Source organism: Nelumbo lutea, chromosome 2, assembly GCF_056320005.1.
Source record: "Nelumbo lutea isolate HS-2025 chromosome 2, American lotus-T2T, whole genome shotgun sequence".
Classification (NCBI taxonomy): domain Eukaryota; kingdom Viridiplantae; phylum Streptophyta; class Magnoliopsida; order Proteales; family Nelumbonaceae; genus Nelumbo; species Nelumbo lutea.
In genome coordinates this window covers 71,410,484-71,422,021 of record NC_142685.1, presented here as the reverse complement: position 1 = coordinate 71,422,021, position 11,538 = coordinate 71,410,484, and the positions used below count along the sequence as shown (strand labels likewise).

The following is an 11,538-nucleotide window of genomic DNA, read 5'->3' as shown; positions in this document are numbered from 1 at the left end:
TACGATACGCTAATTTTTTTAACCTTCAAGGAAGTTTTTGTCAAGTTCTTTAGAAGTTAAGAGGATTTTGTTAAAATAAAACTATAGTAGAGGTTTCAATGATTGTCAAAATCTTTGGGGGAGGTTTTTGTATTTTACCCTTAAAAGTTTAAAATCCTCAAAATACAATTCAACTGAACACTTTGGAGAATTCACTTTGTATTCAAATTTCAACCTACCATCTACGTTGTTCAAAATCGAGCACATGTCACATGATACACAATTTGTATACCTTTGATGGAAAATTATGTATGAAGCTCTCAGATATCAGGAACGTCTTACAGTTAACCTAGCAGCTGACATTCACCAAATTAGCAAATTGGCTATTCTGTTTTTTTTTTTCATGTTCATACACATTGTTCTGCTCCAAGATACAATATGTCAAAAAATGAAGTTGTAAATTGGAAATACTGGTGCATGTTACATTCTATTCAAGTACAGCTTTCTAGGGACCGGCTAAATCCCGTCTACCACACTTGGCTGCAACATCATTTATAAGAAAAGCTTTGTAGCCAGGCATCTGAGAAAGGAAAGAAAGAAACAAACAAACAAAAAAATTAAAGAATGATAATGGCTTCTAGAAAATTGATTCCAAATATTTTTCCTGATTGTAGGAATTTATCTGCCATGGTACAGGTAGGAGAGCAGCACTCCAAAAACCACCAGAAACCTTGACCTTGCACCATAATTACCCACTTCCCATCAACTACAAATTACTGTATCCAAGAAATGAAACAAAGTTAATTAAGTATTTGTAATCATAATTTGATTTATAATGAAATCCAATATGGTAAATCGAAGACACAAGGAGACAAGTTGCAACATTTATTCGCATATAAGTAACATCAACTAGTCTAAACCATATATAATAAAGGAAAACAATTAATGAGGCAATATTTCACAGAGATGAGAGAGAGAGATATACACGGTTGATCTGGTAGTGTCGTTTCCATTTGCAGAAACACTCCTAATGGACATTTGTAAGACTTGAATGTTAATTAATTGATCCCTCATACCAATCATAATTTCTCCGCAAAGCACCTACATTATGGTTTCCGAACCTTGAAGCTGAAAATCTATGCTGATAAGTATCCACTGAACCATGTGAACCTGGAGTTCCATAAAGAAGCTTAGACTTTTTTCGAGATCGAGAATTTGAAAAATGACCATCTGCAGTTGGGATGGAAATCTTATGATCCTTTTTGGCTGGTGTCGCAGGAGACCTCCAACCATTTGCTTTGCCTTTAACATTGAGCAGATCTCCTGGATCATCAGTAATCCACCCACCCCTCCACTTTGACTTCACTGCTGTTGTCACCACTCTTTCTTCATATCGGACAACATTTTTCTTTTTATGAGCTTTCCCAAGATCATGCGGCGCAGATCTAAATCCATTTCTAGATTTGTTGGAAATTTTTTTCCGAGTAGGAGTTAACAACTCATCCATCCTCTGACCAAACTGGAAAATTACAAAAAATTGTCACTTATGATATGAACAGGTGGACCATAAACAAGCCACAGAAAAACCCAATGATCAACTAAATAACTCTCATAGATCAAGAAAGAGTATGTGACAATATGGACCTTAGTAAATTTTGTGCATCGTCGTGCAATGTGCCCTTCCCGTCCACACTTGTAGCACAAAGTAGGTGACCCTGTACCACTGGTTTCACCACGTGACTTTGCACATCCCTGTGTAAACAGACAACTACTATTAAGCAACAGGAGTTTTAACAACAAATAGGGAAACTGAGTACAGAAAAGCTTTAATTAATCTAGTGGCTAGTATATTTTACCAAACCGGTATGACCAGACTGGCCACAATTGTAACAAGAAACTTCTCTAGCAGTGCAATCCATACCAACACAGCAGAGATGCCCAAAATTTTTGCAAACGTAACACTGTATTTCCTGTCCAAGTGTTTTTTCAGGGGAGCGGGGGTTTAAACATCATAAGCAAGGATGTCCAAATGGTTTCAAATTTAAGTAAACAAACCTTTTGTACACAAAAGGACAGGCAGAACATAATTGAAAAAGAATCTTAGAAGATTGTGCAGACCTTAAGATCATCAGATGCATAATCATTCCTACATGAATACATATCATGCCCTATATCTCCACATCTTAGACATATTTTTGAATTTTGTGATCCCCATTGGTCTTTCTCTGGACAATCTTTCGCACGATGGCCTTTTCTTTTGCAAATAAAGCATTCTAGCCCCTGAAAAATACATATATATTTTTTTATCAATCTGAAAAATACATTATAGTAGACAGTAAGTAACAATCCAATCAAATTGGAAAACCATATCACAATCATGAAGACATTCTTTTTATTTACGAGGACCGATCCAAAGAAACTTTTTCTCTCAAATTTTTTCCATAGAAAGTTTTGGAAAGGAAACAGAACAATAACATGAAAAGAAGTAATTCAATCAGAATGATTAGCATTTTCACCAGGCAAAACCCCTTATTTACACCACTACCAAGTGGCAAATCCAAATTACATCTGCTACTACAATGGATTAGGTATACCTTAACTTCTTCCAGCACATGTCATCCTTATACTCCGCCCAGTATTGAGCTTTCTCTGAGTGAGACTGAGAGTTCCCATTTTATAAATTTAAAAAGGGCTTCTTTTTTGCAAATGGCAAATATTTTTGGATTAAAACATCCACACAAATAAGTGGCCAAAGGAACATATGGGGCTTTTGTGGGCACCTAACCATGCTATCACAAGATTTCTAGTTGTTAAGACAACTTCTATAAACAACCCAACCAGCAGACCCACACCCTAATGATATAAAAATTTAACATCATCCATGAAACATCAAAACCGGTACCATAGATTAAGTAGAAAGTTGGCAGATGATGATGCCAAGTTACCAATTTGATCTATTGGATGGTTGAGAAAGTTTAGATAAATAATATAAAAATTAAAAAAATATATATAACATTTAACATATTGGCAATGTGATAATCCCCAGCAACTTCTTGGCTCAAAGAACCACAGTAAGTACCAAATTCAAGAAAGTTTGGATCTGCCAAGTGTCCACTGCAGCAAAGGTTTCTATAGCACATGTCAAAAAGTGAACATCCTGCAGGAAGTTCCTCAGTAAACAAGGTATTAGTAGAAGTGCACAATTAATTATGGTCCCATTCGGCACGTCTTTCTGTGCAGTCTTTCGGCTGTTTACAAGCCAGGCAGACCGCGCCACTGTCCTTTTTCCGTTTGGTTCTTAACGATCTATCTGCCAAAAGTCGGTGCACCGAAAAGACACAGAAAGACGCACAGTAGCCAAACTAGCTTCGGACTGCTCACATCTTCATGCAAAAGCTCAATGTGCCTTTAAACTGTCAGAGCTACCATAAGATCTTCCCAAAAAGACTTGCTAAACAGCCCCTATGCCCTCAATTACACAGGTCCATTGACAAAATATCCCTGGTTAGGGCAGTTATCTTACTCTAAAGTTTGCTGCAGAAGTTCTAAAATGAATGCTGCATAAAATTTAAATTTGAGAAAATACCAGTGCTAGTAGCAGCAAAAGCAATGCTCTGAGAACTGTAAACGTATCGTTAATCATCGAGAAAATTGAATTCAATCATGAAATAGTATTGTAAATTGTAAGATTATTTCTATTGTTTAAAAAATTGTAAAAAAAATAAAATATAAACATGTTAAAAGGCAAAATGTATATAGAAAAGTAATTTCTACCCTATTTTTAATCCATACCTACCATGTATCTACCTAAATGAATAGAACTTACCACTTACACAATAGAAGTCTAAGATAATATAATCAAGTTTGGCTTAAAAGCCAAATAATCCAATAAAATGACTCTTTATCCCATATATGATGAAAAATAAACTCAATATATGGTTTAAATAACATAAATATGTCAATTTTTAGTAATGTCTTTAAAACAAGTTACCTGTTACAAAACTAAATATTAACAAAATAAAATGATAAAGTAGAAAACTAATTCATAATTGAATTGATTTGAATCACACGAATCGTATAAATCGTAAGATTTATTATTCAAATAGTAGAATTCAAATAAAAATCGTAATATTTTTGCAGAAAAGGATTCAGACATAAGATTCAAGTTGAAACCCTTGGGATTCATGATTCAAATCGTAAAATCGTAAGATTTTAACAACATTGAGCAGGCATAAAAAAAAAAAAAAAAAGTTGAATCTTAAATCCCTCGCCAAAATATCCTACTAATCAACTTATATCCTGAAAAGTGTTCTCCCTCACTACACCAGGCAATAGGGCTGCACAATTAATTATACCACCTTCCATAGCCCAGATCCATTCACAAAAAGCCCCATTGCCTCTGATCAGGAAAGTCATCTTCTCCTAAAGTCTACTGTAGAGGTGTAAATCGGGCCAGGGACATGACAAGCCACAAGTCATGCCAGGCCTAGCACAATGGTCCGTGCCATGCTGGGCCTGGGGTTTGAAGTCCATAGGCAGGCACGGCACGGCACAGCCCATATATACTATTTATATATATTTATATATATATACATAATATTTATATATTTATATATAATATACAATATATAATATATCATATAAATTATAATTATATAATAATATATAGTATATAATATATTAATAAAATAAACACTTTTTTTCAATTTTATTATACTAATTTATTTAATTATTGTATATATAAGCAATTGTATACATCAAAATTCATATAAAATTAAAATTTTAAGTTTTTTTTCAATTTTTTAAATAAATAGGCAAAAATAGCTTTGGCCCGGTCCATGGCCCGACTTGGGCCAAGGCTTGGCCCACGGGCCAGCCCAGCCCACGGCACGGCACGGCATGGGCCCACACGGGCCTGGGCCATGGGCCATGCGCCGTGATGGGCCGACCCCCAAAATTTCACTTGGGAGGGTGGCACAGCCCGTGATGACCTGCGGGCCGTGTCGGGCTCTTCCATGTTATCACCTCTAAAGGTTTTAGTACCTTTTCAATCCTTTATTGGACATGGTAGCACCTTTCACTTGATCCTTGCTTGGTTGATAGCAGTATTCAATCACTAAGGTCTTATGAAATCTGCTTTCATTTGTCTTATCTCACACGTGATTTAAAAGGTGGTAGCACCTTTCACTTGATCCTTGCTTGGTTGATAGCAGTATTCAATCACTAAGGTCTTATGAAATCTGCTTTCATTTGTCTTATCTCACACATGTGATTTAAAAGGCATTAGAGGCATATGCCTTGAGTCACATGCCCCTGTTAGATAGTAGAAGCATGGCATTCTCACAAGGCACAAGCAAGTCTTATCTGAACACCCCTTTCGACAACTCACCGATGTAAACATGCTATCTGACCTTAAGAACATATGAAAATTCAACAAAAGAAATTCCTTTTTTCTTTATTCTCAGGCCCAAGACCGGTTGTTATTGTACCATGTGCATTTGGACTTCCAAAATCCAAGTAAGTCAACTAAAATACAAAAAAGAACAAGTATCATACTTTTTTTAATGTATAAGGTAGTATATTTCATTAAGATCAAAGAACCAAAATACAATGAAGCCTATGTACAAGTATTATACTCTATATCGTTACAATATAGAAAAATTGCACGCTCATGAGTTTATATACCCCATGCCTCAGGGTTTACCTTTAAACACATGGAACACTTTAAAATGATATTGTAGGCTATTTGGAAGAAGAGCAGCAAATGAATTCTTGAAGATTCCCCCCCCCTTTTCTTGGTTTTTTTAAGCTTTAGTTTAAAATATAGTTTTATATATTATTTAAAAAAAAAAAAGAATGAGTTCCCAAAAACACCTGTATGTTATCAAGAACCAAAGGATATGATACAATATGTCCAAAATATCGTATCAAAATTTTGATCCTTGTTCTTGATGCTAGTTAACTTTGAAGTAGAATTCCTTTTTTTATTAGCAAAATACTTTGTTTTCAGGATAGGATGATATCAATTCCTCAATTTAATGCATAGCCACTCATGCAGTTAAATCATGCAACCATGTAAAATAGCTTTTATATTGTCCAATTCTATGCAACATAAGTCCAATCTTACTTAAAAGCAGGTTTCCACGGAGAGAGCCAAATTGCTATGATATTGGAGTTCTGGCTCACTTTTGGATTACAAAATTATGATGCAGATAAAAGCTTGAGGACATGGAGGAGAGCATACCTGTTTGCAACGTTTGGCGCCATGCTCAAAGCTCCCACAGACAAAACATGGCTTCTTCCGCTTTTTTGAGGTGCAACTGGCCGCTGTATGACCTTCTTCACCACAGTTATAGCACTTATCGAAACTTCCTTCCTGAGGATCAAAATATCTCGGACCCCGCTGATAGAAAAAATAAAATAAAAGAAAAGAAAAGAAAAGAAAAAGAAAATTCAATTAAAGCAGAAAACTTCTTTTTCCCGGTGGGGAAGGGGAGGAACTTCAAATTTGAAATTCATAATACAAACCAAATCAGAAAACTCACAAGAAGCTTTCGGAGAACAATATTGTCCGATATCTCAACCGCTCCTGCTTCCTCCTTTCGGAGCTCAATATTGTCTGATATATCAACTTCTCCTGCTTCCACAGGTTTATCAGTTACAGCTTCTGTTTCTACAGATTCTACTGTTTCAACAGCTTGAACCATTTCTACCTGGTCTCCTTCCTTTAAATATCCAACCTAAAATGGGCACAGTAAAATCGCCATTATAATCTTTTTTTTCTTAAAAAAAGTCATCAATCCTCACACACCAATCAATCCAATTGCAGAAAGAACTATAAAATTTCGTTTTGCATGAATTCAATACTCAAGCACCAATATGGTTGGGAAACAAACATGAAACAAAAACATTAAATCAATCAATTAAAACCACCAGAATCGAGAAACAGTTTCGATTCTGGTTCAAATTAAGTAGTAAGAGAAAAATAGCAGAGCAAAGAAACGAACTGAATCTAACTTACAGTCCGTTCTTCAGCTTCAAGCTTATTGATTTTCTTCTTCTTTTTCTTCTTCTTCTTCTTCACCTCCACCACTACCGCCGTCGGCGCTTCACCAACATCATCAGCGCCACACCGGCCTCCATCTTCTTCCTCAGAAGAAGAGGAAGAGAGGTTAATAACAATAGCTGATCGAACCTCACTAGTGCCAGCGATTTCACTGGAATCCTCCTCCCGTTTCCTCTTGGCTTCACGCATCCTCGCTCTATTAACAATCTCAAGGCTCAAATCCTTGTTCGCCTCTTCGTCGTCACTGCTGCTCAATAAAATTACCGATGCTTTCCTTGCTTCTTCCTCTTCTTCTTCGAGCTTTCCCTTCATCTTCTCCCTCTTTCCCATTTCAGAATTAAAACAAAAAAACAAATTTTGCAGAAACGAACGGACCCGAGGGAAGAAGAATAAAACCCTAACCCTAACCCTAATTGTATCCCTCTAAAGCAGAGCTAGATTTGAAACTTGGGAGTAACGGCAGAGAGACAGACCACCGAGAAAGAAAACAAGAGAAGAGAAAGAAGCCGAGAATTGCCCAATCCCTCCTCTAGGGTTTGTATTTTTTATTTCCTTTTGTTTTTTAAACGAGGACTAGGAAAGATAGCAAGCAACGCCAAAGTGCAACGCTGAGATCTCCTAAGGACGTGAGGACATGATGAGATGAGACCATAGAATGCCAGAGGTTTGACTGCGGAAGATGGACCGACCTGACGGTCTTGATTGTTTGAAAGCCAGAGTCCAGAGAGGTTCGAGAGCAACCGTGGGCCGGGTTAAGTTGCGGGCCAATCCGATAGCTAAAGTAAACCAGTGACCCGTCCCCGTTCTGAAAAAATCTGATTGGGTCGGTTTAAGGTCAATCCAGGCCCAATCCTTTGGGCTTTGGCCCAACCCTATGTCAAAGCCCGAGTATGACCATGTAAGTCCAATCTAACCAAAGGCCAACAAAATTTGGACTTTGAAGTAGATTTGGGTCATGTTTGGGAGTGCTTATCTTAAAAATAAGTGTTTAAAAATGAGTGCTTATTTTCATTTTTATTCAGTTTTTTCAAATGTTTATTTAAAAAAAAAAAAGATCTATTTTATAAGAAAAACTCCCAATTAGTACCTGTATTTTTGGCCTAGTGTCATTTTTTGTCCCCAAACTTTCAAATGCAGTACCTATAGTTAACCATTTGTTAATCAGTCATTAAGTGGCATTTTAAAGTTAATTTAAAATGCAGTACCTATAGTTAACTAGTTGATAAAGAAACTTCAGTACCCAAACTTTCAAACGTGTCAATTCAGTACCTATAGTTAACCAGTTGTTAATAAGCCATTAAGTGGCATTTGAAAAGACACAAATGCCCTTCAAGTGTCATCTAATTTTCTTTATCAACCATCCAAACGTTGACAAAAAAATAACAGTCCTAAATCCTTGCCTCTTCTATTCAATAAAGCTGGGGTGACATCTTAATGGCCATTCTGGTGACCCCAACTTTCTTGAATAGAAGAAACAAGGATTTGAAATTGTTAATTCTTTGTCAATGTTTAGATGATTGATCAAGAAAATTAGATGACACTTGAAGGGCATTTGTGCCTTTTTTTAAATGCCACTTAATGGCTAGTTAACAGGAAATTTTCCCTATTTTATATTAGATGTTTAGTGATCTTTTTCTCCAATAAGCACTTATGACTCTTTTATCCTTTATTTTCTTTCAAAATTTCAAGGAAACAGTGAGAATGCATGGCCATGCCTATCCTTGGGACACCACCACAACTTGAGGTTTACCATCCTTCATTTTCTTTTGTCGTTGCTAAAGTTTCCTTCTAACCAAGCGTAACCACACATGTCCTTGGGACTTGGGAGGCCACTATAGCTTGACGAACTCTTTGCGGCATTTCCACCGCTACTATTCAAACTAGCAATGCTAAGGACTGCGTGCTTCAATTGCATTTGGAAATGATGCAAATGGGGTGTAAATCCCAGTTCAGGGTAAATTTGCACTTTGGTTCACTTTTGCCTATGTTTGGCAACATTGCATTTTTGCATTGACAAATGATAGACCAATGCATATGCATATTTACATTGATAATAAGATGTAAAAGTACATCAATAAAAAAGAAGTAAATTTGCATTATTCAAGTGGGTTTTTGATAAAAATATATGCTTTATTAAAATTTGTGTTTGCATCCATTACAACTAAAAGTCTATTTGGTAAGAAGGTAAATTTGTCAATGCAAAACTAACCCAACTTTGCAATTTAGGCTAAGTTTGGAAGGAGTACAAATGCAAATTTGTAGAGTGCAAAACCTTGTATTTTGTATTATTTTGTATGTATTTGACTGTACATATTTATATTTGTACTCCTTCCAAACTGAGCCTTATATCAATCATTTTACACTCTACATATTTGCATCGTTTCCAAAAGTAGCCTTAGGACAAATCTTCCTTTCTTGTGGCGACTATGGTGAGAGTACTTGTGCTTTTGTGGATGAGTGTTTTGATAGAAGGGGGGGGGTATGAAGAGAGAGCATTGGATGCTTCCTTCCCAATCTTTGAAATGGTGCCAACATCTAGTGGTGGTGCCGGAGAAGACAAGAGACAACCATGTAGTGGTGGAGATGAGGAGAGCAACTCCAACAATGGTAACAGAGTGTTCAAAGAAGAAGAGATAAAGCGGTTTGATGATGGTGGTGGTAGGATGTGTGTTGAGGGAAATGGGGATTTGGAGACAACGGTGGAAGAGCATAAATGGACATTTTAGAATTAAATGGGGACAATTTTGGTAGAGAAATTTTGAATAAGTGCTTATTATTTAAACACTTCAAAAAATGGGAAATTTGGGCTTATTGTTTAAGCACTTATTTTTAAAATAAGCACTTATTTCGAGCTTATTTCCCAAACATCAACAAGTGCTTAATGGTATGGTCCCGGCCCAAAATAAGTTCTTATTCGAATAAGCACTCCCAAACTTGGCCTTGGTCAGGTCTAGGCAAAAAAAGCTGAATCCAACCACAATGGGATTCAATAAAAACTCTACACACACCATAAAAGCATGGAGTTCAAATTGACTCCCCATAGAACACAACCCACACGTGCCCCACAACTCATTTTAGCGTGCACTGGGAACATCTCCTATACATGCCCATTGTTTCAAAAGGCTTACGCCTTGAGGCATGAGGCATATTCCTTGAGGCAAGGCGCTCAGATTTTGCCTCAAGGCTTAAGCCTCACAACTTTGGTTTGAGGCTTAAGCCATTGTCATAATGAGGCATAAGCCTCAAGCCCCAATGCATGAGGCGCAAAAAGGCATGAGCCTCAAATATCAACATTGTTTAATGGTTCCATGCAAAAAATACATATTTTCATGTATTTTTTATAGTTCAAAATGTAATAGAAAAAGCACTTTAATAATTATGGACCAAATAAAAGAGTAAAAATAAAAAACCAATAGGTCAAATCAAGTTATATTAGTTTCTTTTAGTATTTTAGCCTAAGAGAGTTAAATGCAAAAAAATGGCCAATCAAGTTATTAGTTTCTCTTGGACAAATCAAGTGAACTTTTTTTCTTAAGATACTAATTTAACATCCCAAGTTTGTTGTTTTTCTTATTTCTTTTCCAAATGGATTTAATTTTCTTTTTTATTGATTTTTTACATAGATCAAATCAACTACATTGAATCTTTTTTCACAACTGTTGGATGACCATAAATCTACCCATTATATAGATGATTCTTCATATGAATAATTTCATAAGATTACATTTTGAAACATAAAATGTAAAATGCTTATAATTGTTAGATGATTAATTGTTCTTTTATTTAATGCTTAAAAGTTAAAACATATTGCTTGTAAATTTCTATTTTATGAATATTTCCACCTTCTATCATTCTAGTTTTGCATATTACACATTATTTTTATAATTTATAAATTTTAATTACTTTTTTTCTTAATTATTTAGGCTTACGCCTCTCAACACTTTGAGGCTTACACCTCACCTTTTTGGGCCTTTAGCCTTTTAAAACATTGCACATGCCCCATAGCACATCTCATGGAGAGATATTCCCAATGAATAGTTGTAATGTGTTGTGAGGAACTAATGTGAATATGAAAGCACGGGAAACTTGCTGCACATTGGGAATATCCCCCATGAATTTAACATAAATGTATGGGAGATATTCCCAATGTGTGGATGGAAGCTATTTGAGTAAAGTTTTTATTTGTAGGAGATTTGGGCTCTAATGGTGATGATGTCTCTCCATTTGTTAAATGGGATCTTTTTTATTTTTTTGAAACTAAAAAGATTAAATTACTTATACCAACTCAAGCTTTACAAAGTCCTAAACATTTGGTATCCAGTCTAGACAATGATTAAAAGAAAAGAAGTCATCAACATGATTTTTAGGAGCTTAGACTAAGAAGTGTGTTGGAGTATTAAGCTTTCTATTTATACTAGTAGTGACTTGTGCGATGCACATTACACTATTATATATATATATATATATATATATATATATATATACCTTTTAAG

The 11,538-nt window shown here is 35.6% G+C and overlaps 1 protein-coding gene across 1 annotated transcript; it reads right to left on the bottom strand.

Moving 5' to 3' along the window:
• Positions 1–317: 317 nt before the first annotated feature.
• Positions 318–7,648, bottom strand: LOC148871464 (uncharacterized). Its single transcript, XM_088972916.1, has 8 exons — positions 7,001–7,648; positions 6,525–6,719; positions 6,224–6,382; positions 2,098–2,259; positions 1,836–1,949; positions 1,624–1,731; positions 965–1,498; positions 318–755 (listed from the first exon to the last, which is right to left on the bottom strand). The coding sequence occupies exons 1-7, from the start codon at positions 7,373–7,375 to the stop codon at positions 1,034–1,036; spliced, it is 1,578 nt and encodes a 525-aa protein (XP_088829042.1). The 5' UTR covers positions 7,376–7,648; the 3' UTR covers positions 318–755; positions 965–1,033.
• Between the last annotated feature and the right edge of the window lie 3,890 nt (positions 7,649–11,538).

What these genes read in the sequence shown, in the direction of transcription:
- LOC148871464 (XM_088972916.1), bottom strand. Translation starts at nt 7,375, where the DNA reads ATGGGAAAGAGGGAGAAGATGAAGGGAAAGCTCGAAGAAGAAGAGGAA. An exon ending in TTGTTCTCCGAAAGCTTCTT is followed by an intron (nt 6,383 to 6,524) that starts GTGAGTTTTCTG and finishes TTTTTCTATCAG; the next exon opens with CGGGGTCCGAGATATTTTGA. An exon ending in ATGCATCTGATGATCTTAAG is followed by an intron (nt 1,950 to 2,097) that starts GTCTGCACAATC and finishes ACACTTGGACAG; the next exon opens with GAAATACAGTGTTACGTTTG.